At 32.4% G+C, this 21,019-nt stretch overlaps 2 protein-coding genes across 7 annotated transcripts in view; one reads left to right on the top strand and one right to left on the bottom strand.

Moving 5' to 3' along the window:
- The window catches only part of LOC143247788 (neurobeachin-like), a 136,474-nt gene extending 127,882 nt beyond the window's left edge, over positions 1–8,592 (bottom strand). Inside the window, 1 exon segment of the mRNA XM_076496265.1 lies at positions 8,174–8,592. Coding sequence (XP_076352380.1) covers positions 8,174–8,332 — 159 coding nt within the window. The 5' untranslated portion in view covers positions 8,333–8,592.
- A 477-nt stretch (positions 8,593–9,069) lies between these two features.
- Positions 9,070–19,769, top strand: LOC143247796 (septin-2-like). 6 transcript variants are annotated; one of them, XM_076496285.1, is made up of 5 exons: positions 9,081–9,362; positions 10,241–10,359; positions 14,818–14,934; positions 15,455–15,536; positions 19,385–19,409. In XM_076496285.1, exons 2-5 carry the CDS (start codon positions 10,284–10,286, stop codon positions 19,392–19,394), a joined length of 285 nt encoding a protein of 94 aa, XP_076352400.1. In that variant the 5' UTR covers positions 9,081–9,362; positions 10,241–10,283; the 3' UTR covers positions 19,395–19,409. The 6 variants fall into 6 exon arrangements, with proteins under 6 accessions (XP_076352397.1, XP_076352395.1, XP_076352400.1 ...); XM_076496284.1 differs by lacking the exon at positions 19,385–19,409 and adding an exon at positions 18,981–19,184; XM_076496280.1 differs by lacking the exon at positions 15,455–15,536 and having other exon boundaries at positions 9,079–9,362; positions 19,385–19,769.
- The last annotated feature ends 1,250 nt before the right edge of the window (positions 19,770–21,019 follow it).

The raw sequence follows: 21,019 nt of genomic DNA, 5'->3' as shown, positions 1-21,019 counted from the left end.
TGATAAATTTTATGATCTTTGTTTCCTTTAAAAGAAGAATGTATTAATAAATGAATTACTGACAAGAGTTCAAAATATTAATTGCATTTGGTGTTTGATATTATCAGTTTGAGGATTGGAGCTTATCTTGTTGTTTAGTAAGTTGTTTATACTTACTACAATCATGTATTTATCTACTGTTGAGTACAATAACTCTAACCATCAGATGATAATCTAATGTTAAATTTTATTGTACAGTGATTTAACTACACAACTTCCCCATACTATCCTTTATGATTAATTTGGAATTAAAATTTATCCTGTCTATGTCACAGTGAAACATGAAGCTTACCAACTCAGTAATGACTAAATAAATTTGCTTACATGATCAGAAGAACTGAATTAAATACTGAAAAATAATTTAAACTCTACAAAATAAAAAACATATTTAAGGTTTAAGTTTGTTTTCAAAATCTTAATGAAATGACAATTTTTTTTCCATAAATAGAAAAAACAATACATTTGTACATGGGAATGACTACTATTCTCAATAAAACTATATTCTCTACATTATATTAAACACATACTCTGAACTTGTTGCAGATGCAATACAGTTTGTTTTTAATCTAAAGACAGGTTTTAACAACCATTAATAATGACACAAAAGGGAGTAGCCAATATACGTTTATCCCAGGAGATGACAGACAAAACTCATCAGCTGATATTAATAGAATATCACATACACAAGACACACACATATACTACATATTTTCATTCTTAATGAACACTTCCTACCTAATCTTTTTGACAACATGAAATAATGGGTTGTATAAAGTCTGTGCTTACTATAATTGAATAATGTAGTAGGTCTCATTTGGGTGTAACTTAATGCACAGAACAAACAGACATGCATAACAGTAACCATTTATTGTCTTCTTCCAGTGTTATGCAAATACATTTTAAGACCACTATACATTAAACTATCATCACTGATACAGTAAACAGTGGTATAATTCAATCCTCTGTACAAATGAAAAACTAATTTAACTATTTTGTGGATTGTGCAGTAGTTCTGATACTTTAGTGATTAGGGACAACCAGTTTCCTAATACATTAATATTAAAGCACAGGTTGTGATTAGGGACAATCAGTTTCCTGACACATTAATAGTAAAGCACAGGTTGTGATTATGGACAACCAGTTTCCTGACACATTAATATTAAAGCACAGGTTGTGATTATGGACAACCAGTTTCCTGACACATTAATATTAAAGCACAGGTTGTGATTATGGACAACCAGTTTTTATTAATTAATATTAAAGAACAGGTTGTGATTAGGGACAACCAGTTTTTATTAATTAATCACTTTAATCTCTCCTTATCTCCAATATTTTTCAGGTTCAATTTTATATTATGTTAATTGTAACTTTTATAATGCCAGAAGTACAAGGAATAAAACAGGTGACTTTGAGAACACTGATAGGATTGAAGAACTTCTTTTTTTGTGGAAATAACTAAGACATAGATGATTTTGATGACAGAAATGTATTTTAAATATAAAATTACAGGCTATTAAATGAAAATAGAGTACTAAAGTGTGGGGAGGTTAGTTAGCAAGACTGTGAGGGAGACAAGTTTCTGAAAACTGTTCACTAATTAGTCAAAGAACCAAACAGACACCATGCTATTTTAGATTTATTAACTTCAAATTCAGAAATAACTGAGAGATTGGAAATTGGGGAACATCTAGGTGCAAGTGATCCATGGTCAATTAGGTTCAACAAAGATATAACAAATAATGATACTTTGGTTTAAAATTACAAAAAAGCAAATTCTGAAAGGATGCCAAAATAATTATCTGTGGTGAGTTTGGCAGCTGAGTTAGTTGGCAACACTGATCAGATGCAGAAAGTTTTTAAATACTAGCTGAAGTACCCATACCCTAGACAGAAGTTATGTAAATTCATGATTAATGAAAGTTTGTCTTAGGGCATGAAAAGTTGTTTCCTTTATATATAATTTTTTAAAAACCCAAAATGCCCATAAAAACAGCAAAATACAAAATGTACAACCATAATTTTGCATGTATCTTCTCATGGACTCAACAAACCTTCATACCAAATTTGGTGAAAATCCATCAACAGGGATGAAGCAGTGGTAAAATACTTCACAAAAACACTCATAAAAAACCATAAAATGTAAAATTGAAATTTTGTGTGCATTCCTCTTTGGACCTTATGAACCTCCATACCAATTTTGATAAAGATCTACCCACACTTTGTGAAGCATTTAAATGAACATACAATAGACAGTACTATTATATTTATATAGATGGTGTCAGTGCATTAGATTTGTATTTATCACACTTATGACGTTATATCTACATCCTGAGAACAGAGAAAAATAAAGTTGTCTGTGACAGGAAACAGAGGAAAAACAGAAACATCATGACCTCTACTGCAAATCTACATGCACAGAGAATAAAAATTTCACAAAGTTGGAGGTTGCACATAACACAATAAAAACATTTTTTTATAGTATATAAGCAAGAATTCCATTATAGTATGACTCGACACAGAAAGAAAAGGGTGGCTTCAAGTAAAAATCCATGTTGGCTCACAAAGAGTATAAAAAATAAACTCAAAGAAAATCATCATAAATTTAAGAAATTTAAGTTTACTGGTAAGGTGGGTGATTTAGAGGTAAACAGTATTTTAGGATGATAAAGGCTGGTATCTGATAATTATGAGATGGCCAAGTTAATTAGTTTTGTTTTTTCTTTAGTTTTTACTAACAAAGATTTAAGATAACAGCTGATATGTGGAAATAAGATCAAACAAGATAACTGTATTAATTTTGAACTGGTTAATAAATTGTGAAATAAAATAAGGTTCTCGAGCCAGATAATATTTCTCCAGGAGATATGAAGGAGGTTAAAGATTGGATATGTGAGCCACTTTCTATTTTTTGTCAGTCTTTAAAAAGTGGACAGGTACCAGAGGATTGGAAGTTAGCTAATGTAACTCCTCTTTTAAAGGAGGCAATAAAAACTGTTCCAGTAATTATAGACCTGTTAGTACGACATCAGTTGTGGAAAAAGTTTCAAAAAATACTGTTAAAAGATGTTTTGCAAAGTCATTTATGGATAGTCAACATGGTTTCACTAAGAGAAAATCTTGTCTTTCAAATATTTTGACATTCTTTGAAAAGGTTACTGCTTTTGTAAATAAGGGTAAGGGTGTGGAATTGGTGTATCTGGATTTTCAGAAAGTATTTGACAAAGCAGCACATAAAAGACTTGTAAAGATACACATCTCCTTAGGTGTGGTGAATAAATTAACTAATTGGATAAAAGAGTAGCTAGATAGAAGAAAGTTGTTACAGATGGAGTTCAGTCAAACTGTATTAATGTCACAAGTAGAGTACTTCAGGGCTCAGTCTTAAGACCATTGCTTTCTTTGATTTACATTGATGAGAAATGAAGGAATGGTCAATAAATTATTTAAATCTGCTGATGACATTAAGGTCTTGCGAGTTACTGGCTACAAAGAGGATGCTGTTGATTTAAAAAATGATTCAGGCTATTTAATGAGTTGGACAAATAAATGATAGATGGGTCTTAATTATAAAATATGCGAGTTATTACAATCTGAACTATAAGTATAATTTAGATGGGAATAACCTTAAAGAAATGGATCTTGGTGTAACAGTCAATCAGTCTTTAAAGCTATCCAAGCAGTGTTATGTTGCTAGCAGTAGGGCAAATAATATTTTAGGTTGTATCTACCTGAATATTGAATACAAGTCTAAACAGGTTATAATTTTGTTGTACAGGTCACTGAGTAGGCCACCCTTGGAATATTATGTTCAGTCTTACGCTTCTTACCTTGAGAAACACAATGAATTGTTTGAAATGGTTCCTATAATGGTGTCTGGGATATCTCAAATTGGTTTCTCTTGGAAAAAAAGAAGAGTTGGAGGGAAGAGATCTGATTGAGCCATTTAAGATTGTAAAATGAATTGATAGTGTTGATGCATCATTTAAGATTGTAAAATGAATTGATAGTGTTGATGCATCATTTAAGATTGTAAAATGAATTGATAGTGTTGATGCATCATTTAAGATTGTAAAATGAATTGACAGTGTTGATGCATCATTTAAGATTGTAAAATGAATTGATAGTGTTGATGCATCATTTAAGATTGTAAAATGAATTGATGGTGTTGATGCATCATTTAAGATTGCAAAATGAATTGATAGTGTTGATGCATCATTTTTTTCCATACTTAATAGTGAGAATAGTACAACTAGGGAACACAAGTATACATTTTGGCAGGGTAGGAGTCACCTTCAGCTAAGACAGTCTTATTTTTCTAACAGGGTGGTTAGCCTTTGGAACAGGTTGCCTTCAGATTTTGTGTAGAGTGCAGATTTAAGTTTGATAAGTATATGAACAACAATGGCTGGCTTTAAGATTTTTTAAATTTATTTATTAATAGTTTCAATTTAGTTTAGAGGGTGGGACAGCCAAGATGGACCAATACATCCCATGTTGTTCCAAAATATTACATAATACTACTTTGTAAGCCTTCATTTCAAAGTTAAAAATAATATTTTAAATGATTTCCCTTGCTGTCTCAAGTTAAAAGAATATTTTAAACATTTTCCCCACCTACCCAAATCAGCATCTAAAGTTAAGGTTGTTTTTGTGCTCATTTAAATACTTAGGTCTCCTAGAATTTTAATAGTATGCTCATGTTCTGTGCTTCATCTTTTTTCATACAAGTATACTTACAGCAAATTTATAACAAGGACCCAAAACTGACATAAAAGGGTACAATATGTTCATGAGAGGAAAGTTTCACAAGCTGTTAGAATTAAAGTTTGAATTAAATTGGGAGGTTATTTCAAAATTGTATTTAAATTACCTGATGGTAAATATTTCAATGAAACAAGTAACACCATTCAACTCCTATAAATAACCTATATATATGGCATATTTTAGAGATGTTTTGACCTACACACACCTTTAAGAGAGAGTAATTCAGTCAATATTTATGGTATCAATCTGAAATTAGGCATAATTTCTTCTCTTGTGAGGGCCAAACAGCAGACAACATTAAAGCATGAACAAAACAGGTCAAACAAGAGTCACTAAGTTAACATTGAATATCAGGAAATTGTAAAAAAAAGGAAATTATTAACCCACCAATGATGCCCCTTCCAGCTTCCAACTATAACCACTCTTTGCTATGGAACTCTGCCTAAACAATCTATCAAAGAATACTTTTTACTACTCATGTATTCATCCAATCTTTTCTTGAACTCAGTCAAATTTTAAACCTCCACCACCCTTGAAGGCAACTCATTCCAAAACCCAACCACTGTGTTTAAAATGTACTACTGTCTAAACTGTAGATAACTCCTACTCTACCAAAATTTGACCTCTTGTTCTATTGTTTTCACTGCTAAACACAAAAAAGGTTGATGGATCTATATTATCAATACTACTAATAAAGTTAATCCCCTCAATAAAGTCCCCCCTGACCCTTCTCTTCTCCAGAAAAAACAAGTTTAGAGATTTTAGTCTCTCCTCATGGGACAATCCCACCATCCCAGGCATCATCCAAGCAGCTGTTCTCTGAACCTTTTCCAAAAATTCAATGTTCTTCTTGAAAACAGGGAACTCAAATCTGTATACAATACTCTAAATAAGGTCTTATAAGTGATCTCTACAGTAAAACAATAATATCCCTTGTATTCCATATTTCTACAAATGTCACATAACATCATTTTAACCCTACTACTAGCTACAACACACTGTCTAGATAAGTTATTTTTAAGTCACAACCTCACGATCTCTTTTCTTCAACCACAGTAATTAATGTTATTCCCATTTAAATTGTAATGATAATTTTGTGAAAACCTACACACGTCACCCTACATTTTGGATAGTTAAATATCATCTGCCACATATTGGCATCAAATGATGTAAAGCTCACTGTAAGTCTACAGTATATTTGATGCAGTTAGCAACCACACAAATCTTAATGTCAGCTGCAAACTTACAGTAGAAAGAGCTTGTAATAAAAAGATACATAATGAAGTCATTATTAATGATTACAGACAAGATTCATGTTTTTTGAAAGACAAAGGTTAAGATACTTCAAACTGTGTTAAGTGAAATATTTGTTGGAATTAACTGTTTACAAATGTTTACCAACCTCAGGTTGAGTGTATCTGTAATTAATATGATTTCTCTAGTATCATGCTATATCTAACAGGATATGTACACGTGTTCCACTTTTTACACGTTATCTTATCTCAAAGAGTGGTAGCAAGAATAGACAAATGCTTGTCCTCCAGTTATCTCTGAAACAAATGTTGGATATTTTGCTCAGAAATTTCATGTCAATGCTACAATGTTTTAATGCTGTTTATATTCTTTTAGTTAAATTTTAACATTATTTCACAAAAAACTACATTTTCAACAGTTTTTCACCAAAATACATAAAACACATTTTTGCACATCTCACTCAGACTAGCTGTTACCTGAATATATGCACAAAACTCAGCTGCAGAATAACTAAGGTTCAAAGTTTATTTCTGTTTGTATTTTCTATTTTTATATACAAAATAATAATTGAAGTACTTTACAAAAAATCAATAGGAAAAGACTTCCATCATTTGCTGAAGCTAGGTTTTGAAGATCTGTAAAACCTAAATTAATAAGAAACCTTTCACATACAAATATATTTCTGCAAAACTACATGAAGAACCTAATATTTTCAAGCATCTTTCTACAATACCAACCAATACACAAACTTAACAATAAACATAAAGAGAGAAAGCCACTCAATCCTTCAAGTCACCCCTTTAATTTCTTATAACCATCTTTTCTATGTCTCCTCTTCCTGCATTTCCTTGTAAATATAAAGTTAAAATTCATATAACCATTGCGTTTCAATCTAAAGAATGTTATCATACCAACTTTTTTGGTGTTATCTCAATATAACAGTGTTTAATCTCAATATGTTCTGTTTTTTATCACAACCCAGAAACTACCTCAGCTTAACAACACTGGAAACAGGACAGATCTTTTACTTAACAGAAACTTGATTCCTATGTCTCCATATAATACAGATCATGTTCCGTTAATTCTCATGAAAGTTAACACATTCTGTTTTAATTCTAATATATGCAATCTTTTACAAAATTAATTAGATGTCCTCAACCATCCTCAAGTCAGTGGCACCACAGACAACTGTTATTCATCTCTCTCCTTAAACAAAATATACTGTACCAAAGAGATAGACAAACTGAGTGAAAGCCAAGTTAAATCACAAAATGAGGAACTGCAGGTAACAGTTTTCTACTGGAATCCTACAACATCTTACTTCTAAGTACTGTTGTGAATTAATACTGCACACACACAAAAGGACATATTTGAAAGTATAAATATAAAAGCAATTTCGCAAATCCTTAGCTTCAGGTTTAACCCATTTCAAGTACACAGTCTTACTGAACCATTATGTAAACTTAACATTTAAAATACAAGAACCTAACTACAAAGTAACAAAAAAGCATATAGCCTATTGATATCAACCATTCAGGTATCAAAATATCTATCCAGACATCATAACCAAATTAAATGTGCCAGTTCACATAAGCGTATAACTAGCTATTTAAGACAATTTTAAAGCATTCAAAAACATCACAAGCACCAGGGAAAACATGCAACACACCCCACCTGGAAAACACAATTCTCATTCTTTAAGCAAAACATCTCTCACATCCACCTGGGAAAACACACATCATATTCAAAGAGCCACATGAAAAAGGAGAACTTTTAATGATGCCTGCACCTCAGTTTTCAGAATGTAAACAGGTAAGCCTTAGGACGAGCCATGTGCCTTACTGGATAAATTGACTGTACATTGTTAGCATCCAAACCTGAAAATATAATCCTAAAGACTCACATCAGGCCCACCCATACTCCTAATCTAAAGCAGACCCTAAACCTAAATATATTACATTTACACCTAATACTGACATTATAATTTCTAACCTCTTCAGTTCATTAACCAAATAGACCAGCAATTCTCAATAATGTATGTTCATGGAAAGATGTTATACAATATTTTCTTAGAAAAACTAGTTAACCAGATAAAATTCAAAAATAATTTACTTACCAAATGTAAGACAGTATTCACTACATCCTTATTAGAAACTTGTCCAACTTCAACCAAACCAATTAACACGGCAAATTTCAAATTATCATTCAAAGGCATTCTTATCACATCATCTGGACGTTTCGCCTCAGTAACAGGAATATTATCAGTGTTGTCCATTTTGCTGAGAGTGAGCCACCTGAGATCGATCAGACGAATTTTTCATTCAAAATCAAGACTGAAACTTCGAAAAATACAATGTTACTGTTATCACTCTGTTTCAGCGACTTCCTTTGCAAATTGAAAAAAAAAAAATGTATTTACTAATATTGTCAAAATTACTAATATCACATGCTAATCGTTTTAAAATTTAGTTCTGTAGTACATGAAATAATTACGAAAATATTGACATTAACCTGCTCTGAACACCAACAAATGTTTACACATTTCTTTCTCGATATAATTATTATTGTATTCGAGAACTATTACCTGGTTATTTACTCTCTCGTCTGCAGCAGTGACATTATATTTTATAAATGAGGAAATAAATATTTTGCACTATTTAATAAAAATACCGAAAACAAATTTTATTATTAATTTATTTGAACAAAAAGCTTATACTTCTGTTTAATTAGGTTATCTAAGAGTTAGTTAAAAAATAATGCATTTGATTCGTTACTGGTTCATAGTTATAAAGAGTCAGGGAAATATACGATTCAATTTTGTTGTTAGAGGTATTGGGTTCAAGAGTTTGTATGCTTGAAACCCATAAGAAGTTTGCTTATTTAAAAAAAAATCAAATACTATTTCTTATGATATACATGTTTTACATTTTCTTAACAATAATACTGCATTTTTAAGAAGGAATAACTTTAAATTATTTTTAACATATTTTAAGTTACTCCACTAGAGGGAGGTGCAAGTTATTCTGCTTAATTTTACTGTGCTCAAACTGTTTGCACAATTTAAAATTTAACATAAAAGAATAAAGTAGGTTAACGATACCTGACCGTCTTGGATAGATAAATATTAATACCCATACACAGAGAAAGAGAGATAATTAAGTAGTGTTGAATATAAGTTTTTAACAAATGGAAATTTAAAAAACAATCAGAAGAAACCAGATTTGTTAAACATTTGCTCGAACTGTTCGTATGGGAAGAAGTAAGCTATGGCACCGACAGATGTAGAAAACGAGCGTAGACATGTGGTAAAAATTTTAACGTTAAGTTCCTAGTTGATATTGTTGCTTCGTTCCTTATTACATACGTTTAATTTAAAACGCAGCGCTGAGTTAAAAAGAATTTTGAAGCACTATCTACTACGAAAAATTCACTTCTCACAAGACAGAATATATGATATATAATATCAGAACAAAGCTCTATATGATTATTATTATTATTAAAAATACTGACATTGCAAATATTATGTTTTCACTCCAAAAATGTAATGTATAATAAAAATTCCACTATGTGGAACTAAGTACACTATAATCATTAGTAGATAGGCTGAGAAACAATTGTGTCATTGTAAAATAAATAAATGGATGGTGTTTATGTGTACTGTTAATTCAGACCATTCATGATTATTGTATATATTTATTTATGGAATCTCAGTCTTTTTTATTTTTGTTCCTGATGATTGGGGACTTCTGATTTGAGGGGCCAATGCAAGTGCATAGAGAGAGCATTGATTATTCCAGGCCTTGTAAAAGTAAGACTCAAGGCTAACAGTGAGAGTAAAGCAACCTACATCTGACTGTAAATTAATGAAGGCTTAAGCCAGAAAGTTAATCTTTCTTTATGTCTATGAGAACATTGATATGTAATACTCACAACAGAGAAATCATAACAGGTTCATGAAAAGTAGGCATCATTCATTCTAGTGACTTATCCTTCAAAATTATTGATAAGATATTGTTGAAGAAAGTAATTATTTTTCTATGAGTTTCATAATCACAGAAAACACATTGAGGTAATAAAAGAAAAATATATTGTTAACAATTTTAAAAGCCTTAAGTGTCTAAAGAGTTCTCATGTGTAGACCAGCTTGTTTAATAACAAATGTATGTATCTTCTTATATTGCAGGGTGGTGATATGGTTGGAATAAGGAAGTTAAACCTACAGGGACATGTGGGATTTGATAGTCTTCCTGACCAGCTGGTCAATAAATCAGTTCAGCAGAAATTTACATGTACTTTGTATTGGTATGTACGTGAAATGTCTTTCTTGTTATTATTCTGTAACACATGATAGTGACACAAGTTATATATCACTTGCTAAAGGTCAGGCCTGTTTTTCTTGCATAAAACAGATTTTATTCTTGAATAAAACCATTACAATGAATGATTAAATTATTTCTTTAACACGACCTGTGTGCCGTGGTGTTTTTGAAACACATTCAACTTTCTTGGGATTTTACAAGCAAGTTAAATGCATCAGTAAATAAAAGCTACTATAGAGACACTCTAAAACCTTCCCAAACATTCGATGGTTTTCATTGAACTCAAGCATTGAGAAATTCATACTTAAATTTCATTCTCGACTGCAACGGTTCGACTGTTAGTTTAATTGTGGCACAACAAGCGCTTTGTACGTCATAAATGATACATCAAACAATCAAACTGCTTTCTGGGATATGTTCTCTTCTGCGGTAAGCTACAGCTACTACACTGTAGGTAGGAGTTTTATATCAACTGCAGAACTTCATGCTTATCGTGTATGAATTACCTTTATCATTTATCCATGTAAAAATATTTAAGTAAGTCTGGTGCTGCAAAGGAGAATGTGTTGGATCAAAAGCAAGGAATCAAACAAAAGTACAAAAACGAATACATCAAATATGGTTTTATCGTTTTGGAATCAGAACATTCTCAATTCCTATTCTGCCTACTCTGCAATGTAGCTTTATTGAACGAGGTACTTGTTCCTAGCAAACTGAAGAGACACTTGGAAACAAAACATTCAGCTGTGAAGGATAAACCAAAAGAATACTTTGAGAATCTCGCAGCTCAACAACATGAGCAATCAAGGAAGCTTGTAAAATACATGAAGCTGCCCGAAAAAGGATTGATTGCAAGTTATAAGGTTGCTCAATTATTGGCAAAATGCAAGAAAGCACATGTGGAGGCTGAATCAGTCATTGCACCAGTGTTAGCAATCATCGTTGAAACTATGCTTGGAACGGATGACATCAAAAAGGTTAAGCAAGTTCCACTGTCCAATGACATAATTTCATGCAGAATTGTAAACTTGAAGGATCAAGTTTACAAACACTTCAAATTGCCTGAAGATGAATTGTCTCTGCTATGGATTCTTCAAGATGATGAATCTACTGACGTTAGTGGAAAAGCTCAAGTTCTGGCTTTTGTTCGATTCATAAAAGATGGAAAAATTGTAAACGAATACTTATTTTGCAAAGATTTAAAAAGTACAGCGAAAGGCCAAGACATTTTCGAGTTGGTGAATGAAAACATTTTGCTCATCATCAGTGATGTCGAGAAACCCACTTGTTGAGAAATTTATATGCAAAAACGGCTTGTTTGGGTTGAGAAAATATTTTACATAGAAGAGCACTATACTGGTACAGATATGTAGATGATACAGAACACATACTTAATTTTTCAATCACATTAACTCTATACATCCCAACATTAACTTCATGTGAACAAGAAGAAAGCAATCAAATATCATTTCTTAACCTTACAAGAACCAACAACGTTACTGGGAATTTCTATAGTTGGGTTAGGGTCTCGTCTTTATCGTGGTGAATTCAATGAGGGTTGCTAACTGGTTACTGGGAATTTCTATAGTTGGGTTAGGGTCTCGTCTTTATCGTGGTGAATTCAATGAGGGTTGCTAACTGGTTACTGGGAATTTTTATAGGGTAAATAAATTATAATATCTATATAATAAAATTATATATTCAAACATCTAACACTGCCCTCTACATTCCGACACTCAGTTACACAACCCCTTTCAAACATGTGGTCAGCTTCCGGTCAGTTACCTCTTTCTTTGTGAACCTGACGATGACCGAAGAAGGTTGAAACGTTGTTTGCTCTTCTATGTAAAATATTTTCTCAACCCAAACGAGCCATTTTTGCATGTAAATTTTGCTCATCAAATTACATTGGAATAACTGTGTCAGTTATTCAACCAATGGCTGTCCTTCAATGCAAGGAAAAAAAGAAGGGATTCGTCACTCTGGTGCACCAACAAAATCCAAACATTAGGATTGTTCACTGCATGATTCACAGAGAGACGCTCGCCTCCAAATCTTTGTGGAAAGATTTGCAGTCTGTTATGAATCAACTTATTCAAGTGGTGAATTTTATCAAGTCTCGGCCACTTCAATCTCGACGTTTCTCTCTTCACTGTGAAGTGATGGAATCAGACTACAAAAAGCTACTGTATCACACTGAAGTTCGATAGCTTTCAAAAGGAAAGGTGTTAAAGCGTCTTGTCCAACTAAAAACTGAAGTAATTTCTTTCTTGGAGGTTGAGGAAGCAGGTTTTGAATTTTCTTTTCATGATGAGATCTGGTGGCTGAAGATTCAGTTTCTCTCTGACTTGTTTGACAAATTAATTTTTCTGAACTTAAGTCTCCAAGGACCATCTGAAAACATTATTACTGCAACGTCCAAACTGAAGGTCTTCGATGAAAAGGTGACGCTGTGGAAGAATAAGATCTCGAAAGGAGTCCTTGATTGTTTTCCTTCTGTTAACGAATGTTCGTCAAAGAAGAAAATTGTCCCTCAAATTTTGAACACATTAAGCGACCTACAGTCCGCACTAAAACATAATTCCCATCATTTGCTGTCTACAAATATAACTGGGTGACCTATCCATTTGGAATCAACGAGACAACAAACTTTACAACTGAGGAGGAAGAACAGCACATTGATTTATGAAACAACAAATTTTATCACTTATTGTTTCCTGAAAAGAGCTTAGATGAGTTTTGGATCTCCATTAAAAATTCAAATCTTGCAATCAGTTCAAAAGCATTTGAAGTTCTGCTTTCATTTGTATCTCCATAGTTTTGTGAAATTGGATTTTCAGCATTGACTGAAATTAAAGCCAGAAAGAGAGAGAGGCTTCTTACAGTCTACTTGTTTGTCTACGTTAGAGCCTTGCTTCAATTTGATTTGCTCTCGGAAGCAGGCACAAGCGTCACATTGAAAACATATGTAAAAATTAAAAGTTTTGATTTTTCTACTATACCACAAAATCGTTAAAAAGCCTTAGAAAGACACTCACGGCCATAGCAAGCGATAGTATTGTCAATGTCCAGATGACATTAATATCGCTTGCTTTGGCCGTGATTTTCGTTCTAAGGCTTTTTAAGTTAACTCTTCTGTGTTACGTGTATCTAAACGTGACGCACAATGACATTAATATCGCTTGCTCTGGCCATGATTTTCATTCTAAGGCTTTTTAAGTTAACTCTTCTGTGTTACGTGTATCTAAATGTGATGCACAATGACATTATTATCACTTGCTTTGGCGATTTTTGTTCTAAGGCTTTTAACGCTTACTGTATAATGTGTACCTGAAGAAATCGTTAAGGTTTCCAGGTGTGCCGTGAAAATTTTCAGATTGTTGTAGTGTGTCGCAAGTCAGAAAAGGTTGAGAACCACTGCTTTAAAGACTCCTTACCCATCGATGCTTGAGAAGATAAACATTTAAACCAACCCTTTATGTTTCAGTAAATCATAAATTCTCTTGTTAAACTCCTGAAAGATGCTGTGAATGGAAACTCATTTCATTAGTCATCTGTTATAAAGAATAAACTTATTTTAACTGGATTATAGGCTGTCTTTTCTGAATCATAAACTTTTGTTCTTGTCTCCTGTTATCTTCAGAATAGAGGAGTGTTTATTCTATCATTTTTTTTTTTAATTTTGTAGATTTAAAATCTACAAGATCTTACCTCTCTCTTATCAAGAACAATTGTGTTTAAAGTTATTAACCTATCCCAGTGAAATAACCTTTCTATGGCCATCATTCTTGAAAATTATTCTTCTAAACTTTAAATATTTAACCCAAGTGTCACTGTAATAGCCTTTGTCTCCACTCTTTCCAACCTGTTGACTCACCTAAAACATATGCTTGTCACTTTAACTGTTTAACATAGGTGTCCCTATAGAAGTTTGCATCTGCACTGTTTCAGTGTGTTACCTCCTAAAGAAGGGTGATCATATTGTGCAAAGTAGTCCAGAGAAATTGCATACAAGCTTTCTTGCTAATAGTTTCAAAATTATTGTAAGAAAAGCTAAGAACTCTAATTACATCAGCCACTTAGTAAATGGAATAATGGTTTTTAACAGCAGCCATGCCTAAATCTTTTTCCTCATCCAATAATGATACTAAGTTGCTGAGAAGAGCTAAATCTACTAAGATATTTCTATAGCATCTTAATAACTGAACACAGAATATTGAAACACACATTAAGTGATTTTACACCAGTCCCAGCAGACTTGTCACATCCTGACTCAAGCTGCATGATTAATTTTTAAGTTTTCTTATTATGGAATATTTTATATGTAAATATAATAATCTTGAATAATTTTTCAAAATGAGTTTGGATTGCAAGTTCCTTAAAACTGACCCTGTATATGACATCATACAGATTTATGATTCTGTGCATGGTTTTTCCTTAGGAGACACTGGTTTAGGAAAGTCTACAATGATGGATTCTCTGTTCAACACCACATTTGATTCTCAGCAAAGTAGTACACACACTTTCCCAAATGTTCAGTTGAAACCAAAGACATGTGGTAAGTTAAATAATATTTTCTTCACAGTTTCTTGTTGCTAACCACTTTGTAAATTTTTAAGTGTGTATTATTTTATCCTTCTAAATAAAACATTAAGTCATTTTTGTAAGGAAAAATGACAGCCATAAGCAATAATGATTTGTATAGATGTGTTATTATAAGATTATTTAATGTCCATTATAGCAAGAACTATTGTAATATACAAAACTATTAAGTAGTTTTGTGGCAGTTATAATAATAATTAATTTCTTAATTTCCACTTCTATAAAATGAGATCTGATTGTCTCTATTCTTTGGATAATAAACTAAACCTTAAAAGGGTACTATGGACCAAACATTTTCTGTTTGTTAGTAATAAAACAACATACATTTTTTTGATGCTGCAAGTCTGTTTAAACATGAAGTATCATACATTAAACTTCTTATTTATATATTAACAAATATTACAAAAAGATTTTAGTGGTGAGAAGATGTCTCTCACACAAATTACATAAGCCAAAAATGACCATCTTGTTTTTAGAACTTCTTGAAAGCAACGTTAATCTAAAGTTGACCATTGTTGAGACTGTGGGGAATGGAGATCAAATCGATAAAGATAGCAAGTAAGAAGGTTTTGTGATAAATAGTTAACCAGCATGAACCTGTAGTCATAATAGATCAGCACTCACTGTCATGAACATGTAATCATGGTTAGTATTATAGAACAGCATGAACCTGTAGTCATAATAGATCAGCACTCACTGTCATGAACATGTAATCATGGTTAGTATTATAGATCAGCATGAACCTGTAGTCATAATAGATCAGCACTCAGTCATGAACATGTAATCATGGTTAGTATTATAGACCAGCATGAACCTGTCACTCACTGTCATGAACATGTAATCATGGTTAGTATTATAGATCAGCATGAACCTGTAGTCATAATAGATCAGCACTATCATGAACATGTAATCATGGTTAGTATTATAGATCGGCATGAACCTGTAGTCCTAATAGATCAGCACTCAGTCATGAACATGTAATCATGGTTAGTATTATAGACCAGCATGAACCTGTAGTCATAATAGATCGGCACTCACTGTCATGAACATGTAATCATGGTCAGTATTATAGACCAGCATGAACCTGTAGTCATAATAGATCAGCACTCACTGTCATGAACATGTAATCATGGTTCAGTATTATAGACCAGCATGAACCTGTAGTCATAATAGATCAGCACTCACTATATCTTTATTAGCTCAATATAGGCTGTTAGTGTTGTTATTAACTCTGCATTTAACTGTTACAGAAACTATTAATAACCTGAAAGTCTCAATATTTAACTGTTACAGAAACTATTAATAACATGAAAGTCACATTATTAACTCAATATTTAACTGTTACAGAAACTATTAATAACCTGAAAGTCACATTATTAACTCAATATTTAACTGTTACAGAAACTATTAATAATGTGAAAGTCTCATTATTAACTCAATATTTAACTGTTACAGAAACTATTAATAACCTCTAAGCTTCATTATTAACTCAGTATTTATATATGCAAAAGCAGCTCATTTGGGTTGAGAAAATATTTTACATAGAAGAGCGAACAACGTTTCGACCTTCTTCGGTCATCGTCAGGTTCACAAAGAAAGAGGTAACTGACCGGAAGCCTGACCACATGTTTGAAAGGGGTTGTGTAACTGAGTGTCGGAATGTAGAGGGCGGTGTTAGATGTTTGAATATATAATTTTATTTATTTTATCATATTAATATAGGTATAAAGGCATTCCTTTATATTGGTTTATTTTGGGTTTAAGTTGTTGTATAAGTAAGGCTTCTTTAATTTTGAGTTTCTCTATGTTTGTTTCTTTATTTAGTATTTGAGTGTTTTCTATGGTTATGTTGTGTTGTTTTCGAACACTGCAAGTCAAATAGTGTGAAGGTGACTTTTTAAGTTCTTTGAATCTGGTTTCCATTTTTCTACTTGTTTCTCCAATATAGAAGTCATGGCAGTTATCACATTGTATTTTATAAATAATGATGGTGTGGTGTTTGTCAGTGTAGTTTTTACATAGTATAGACTTCAGTTTTGTGCCTGGTTTTTGAATGAATTTGGTATTAACTGGAATGTCATATTTTGTTACTAGTTTTTGCCAAATGTTGGTTATTTGTCTGCTGATGTCAGGAATATATGGTATGCAGCAGTATATGGTTTCATGATTTTTTGATTCGTGAGATATATTGACTTTTGTTGGTTGATTTTGCTTTCTGTCGAGGTGTGTGCATATCATGTTTTCTACGGGTTGTGAAGGAAACTTATTGATGTTGATGAAGTACTGTTTTATTCTGTCTAATTCATCGTTAATTTTATCTGATGAGCATAGTTTTATGGTCATTTTTTTCATTGTTAGAACACTAACAGTACAAAATAAAGGTAAGGAAGCATTCTAAAACTGAATTACAACAGTACAAAATAAAGGTAAGGAAGCATTCTAAAACTGAATTACAACAGTACAAAATAAAGGTAAGGAAGCATTCTAAAACTGAATTACAACAGTACGAAATAAAGGTAAGGAAGCATTCTAAAACTGAATTACAGCAATTCAAAATAAAGGTAAGGATACATTCTGAAACTGAATTACAACAGTTCAAAATAAAAATAAAGTATTTAAAAGAGTATTACTGTAGAATTTTTTAAATTGATATTTTTAAAATTGTTGTTACCATACTTTGAAAATTTGTTTATATTATACATATATCAGTGTGTATAGGGTGAATATAATAGACATATAATAATGAAAAAAATAAGAGTTTTAGCCTAAAAACATATTTTAAGGAAAATCTAGAAAAAGCAGAGAAGTTACAATTATCTTTAATATGTTTATGTAATTTGTAATGTTAGTGTTACTGATCACTTGTGATAAATACTGAGTTTAGCTCTGAACAAACTGTTTATTAAACTTGACACCAAGTTTAGTACTGCTATGTAATTATTACATCTTTTTATATTGTATGGATCTTATGTTAATTTAGTTTTCTTTTGATCCAGATTATAAGTGAACTTGTCAGCAATGATGTACAAATATATCAGTTTCCAACAGGTGATGAAACTATAGCAGAAATTAATTAATCCATGAATGTTAGTATGAAATAATAAATAATTCAACCGCAAAACTTGTGGTTGACTAATTCAACCGTGTATGTACCATATACAAAACTTGTGATAATGAATGTACCACAAATAGAAACTGGTATGTTAATTGAACCATGATTGTACCACAAATAGAAACTGGTACGTTAATTGAACTATGAATGTAGCACAAATAGAAACAGGTGCACTAAATGAATCACAAACATGTACTACAAGTAGAAACTGGTAAACTAATTGAACCATGATTGTTTTGTAGATAGTAAACATATTCACCCTAATGGAATAGAAGCTTAAATTTTTGTCATCTTAATATATAGTTTTATGTACACATTTTGAATAAGGTAATTTGTGACATGATCACTGCTATAGTGTTTCTTAGTTGTTTACAGAGAAGAGACAGAATGTTTGTAATGTGTTATTTTACTCTTAATTTAATAAGATGAAGCTATCTCCTTATAACTCTACAAAGTTATTGTTACACAAAACACTTAAGGTTTAGCAATAAGATCTTGGATATTGTTTTATTGATTTCATTTTTCTCAGAATCGCATACCTTTTGCTGTTGTGGGTAGTAATGAGTTTACAAAGATAAACAACAAAATTATGAGGGCAAGACGATATCCATGGGGCACTGTTCAAGGTAATGTTGTGGTGAGAACAGTAAGTTAGACACTAGGAATTGTTCCAGAATGTGAAAGTATGGTTTTAGAATTGTTTGATAAAGCAGAGCACAGTAGTGAGTACAAAGAAGTGACCAGTAGAATGTCCACAGGTCATATAAATTATTTTGAGAACCCTACAATCAGAGTGCAAGCTGCTAAGTTTTATGTAAATGTTAGCTATTAGTAAAAATGTTTCACATGTATGATAAATTTGGTATTTAATCTCTTTTCATCCTTTCTAGGTTCATGCAACTAAAACCTGAGTTTCAAATTTTTACTAATACCAAGAACTTGCAAGATTCAAGCTGTTGTTCAGAAATCTTATTACATGTAGCTTAGTATCCAGGTGTAATTTTTTATCCTGTTACTTGTCTTATTACTGCAATAGATGTAAAGTATGTTAGGGGTCAAAAAACCTTCTCCAATAAAAGATTTTTCCATATAGATCTAATATTTGTATAATAATAATAATGATGAATGCTCGTGAACACAAAATCATGTAATGTTTCCTGTCAAACCGATATTTTCATAAAGGAATTGAGGCACTTTTATAAAGTTTAATTTACACTTATGAAGCTTGTAGTTTAATAATCAACATTTTATATTGAAATGAGCTGAACCTTAATCTGTTAACTTTGATTTCTAGTGGAAAATGAGAACCACTGTGACTTTGTTAAGCTTTGGGAGATGCTTATAAGAGTCAGCATGCAAGATATGATAGAGCAAACTCACACTCATTATTATGAGTTGTATCACAAGATGAGATTAGAGCAGATGGGCTTCTCGGATGTTGGTGCTGACAACAAACCAGTTAGCTTTCAAGAAACATGTGAACAAAAAAGACAAGAACAAGAACATCTTCAAGCAAACTTAATGCAAAATTCTGATATGGGACTTGCCTCTGTTCACAAGATTAGCTATTCTTGTTCATTGCTTCTCTTAATATGTAAACTTTCCTGTTACATATGCCACGATCCTTCCGTGCACAATGCTATTGGAATCAAATGATTCTTACACATCATCATGTATCAACCAGTAGGAGAATAGTATACTCACATGACATGTGACTTCATCTATGTCCCTCTACAGAACTGTCGCATTTTGTTTGACAGTGCTTGCTCTCAGATGTCTTTTTTTCATCTTATTTTGTATTTCTCTCACACTAGTTTAATTTAACAGATTCAGGTGAGTTTTGTTATTCAATTCACTTACTCTTATTGTGCTCACATTTATTTCCTTCAAACGTTTTTGTTGACTATATCAACATGAATTTTGAAGTTAATGTCACCACCTTGGGTGTCATACAATTGACAGGCAGTATACTACTGACAACCTGATGGATACTTTATATATGCTTATTCATGGGAATGTTATATGGGTCAACATTTATCTCCAAATGTTGCACATCTTCCTCCTGAACCTGTAGAACTTGGTCAGGTTGACAAGGACTTTGATTGCCTTTTTGCATTTCCTGATTTTGCCAAGCCTTTCCATACCCTCCCTGAAGATTCTGTTTGGCCATTTGTGTTCTTTTGGGACTTTATTTTTCAGTTCTGTGATGTTTTATCCTTTTTTCCTATATCTTATGACGTTTGTTACTGCATGAACATACTTTCCAATCCTATTTGGTGTTTCCTCTGTCCCCTGACATTCAGGCTCCTGCTGACCAACTCACCTTTCAGCTTTAGTATGCATCATCCCTCACAAGCTTCTAATCAGTCAACTCTCTCATTTCATAGGGCAGACTTTCCATATTTAGACCAATGACTGTTCAATTTGGTTTTGCCCATTTGGGAGTCAGAGCCTGAATGTCTTGTTAGGTGTCACCCATGCCCAATTTTCCCTGCTCCTTCTTACTCTATCAACTCTTTTTGTGTCCATCTCCTGTCTGAACTTCTTTACAGAAATCCTGAGGGGTTTTCTGGGGACATCTTCTCCCTCCTTACCTTCACTTTGGCTAGTTTATCATCTTTGACTCTGGCTTTACAACTGTGGTTTCTTTGTTCTTGGGACCTTTCAGGTTGTGATGCTGTTTTATTTAGGACCCATTTACCTGCTCCTTATCTTCAGGGATTTACTTATGGCTCCATTTTTTAAGACATTTAGTTTTTGATATGGTCCCAGAATACTTGGAGTCTCAAGTGACATATTCAGCAACAACCTACCATTTCCCATCTGGTTGTCCATTTATCTCAGTCAGAACCAAGTATGATGCCAATTCCAGTTTCTTGTCCTTGTCATCCTTTACATGTCTCAGGTATCCTTTTCCTTCCCTTCTCCT

The sequence above is a fragment of the Tachypleus tridentatus genome, chromosome 3, assembly GCF_004210375.1.
Source record: "Tachypleus tridentatus isolate NWPU-2018 chromosome 3, ASM421037v1, whole genome shotgun sequence".
In the NCBI taxonomy this organism is placed as follows: domain Eukaryota; kingdom Metazoa; phylum Arthropoda; class Merostomata; order Xiphosura; family Limulidae; genus Tachypleus; species Tachypleus tridentatus.
Note: the sequence above shows the minus strand (reverse complement) of the source record. Positions and strands in the feature narration are given on the sequence as shown.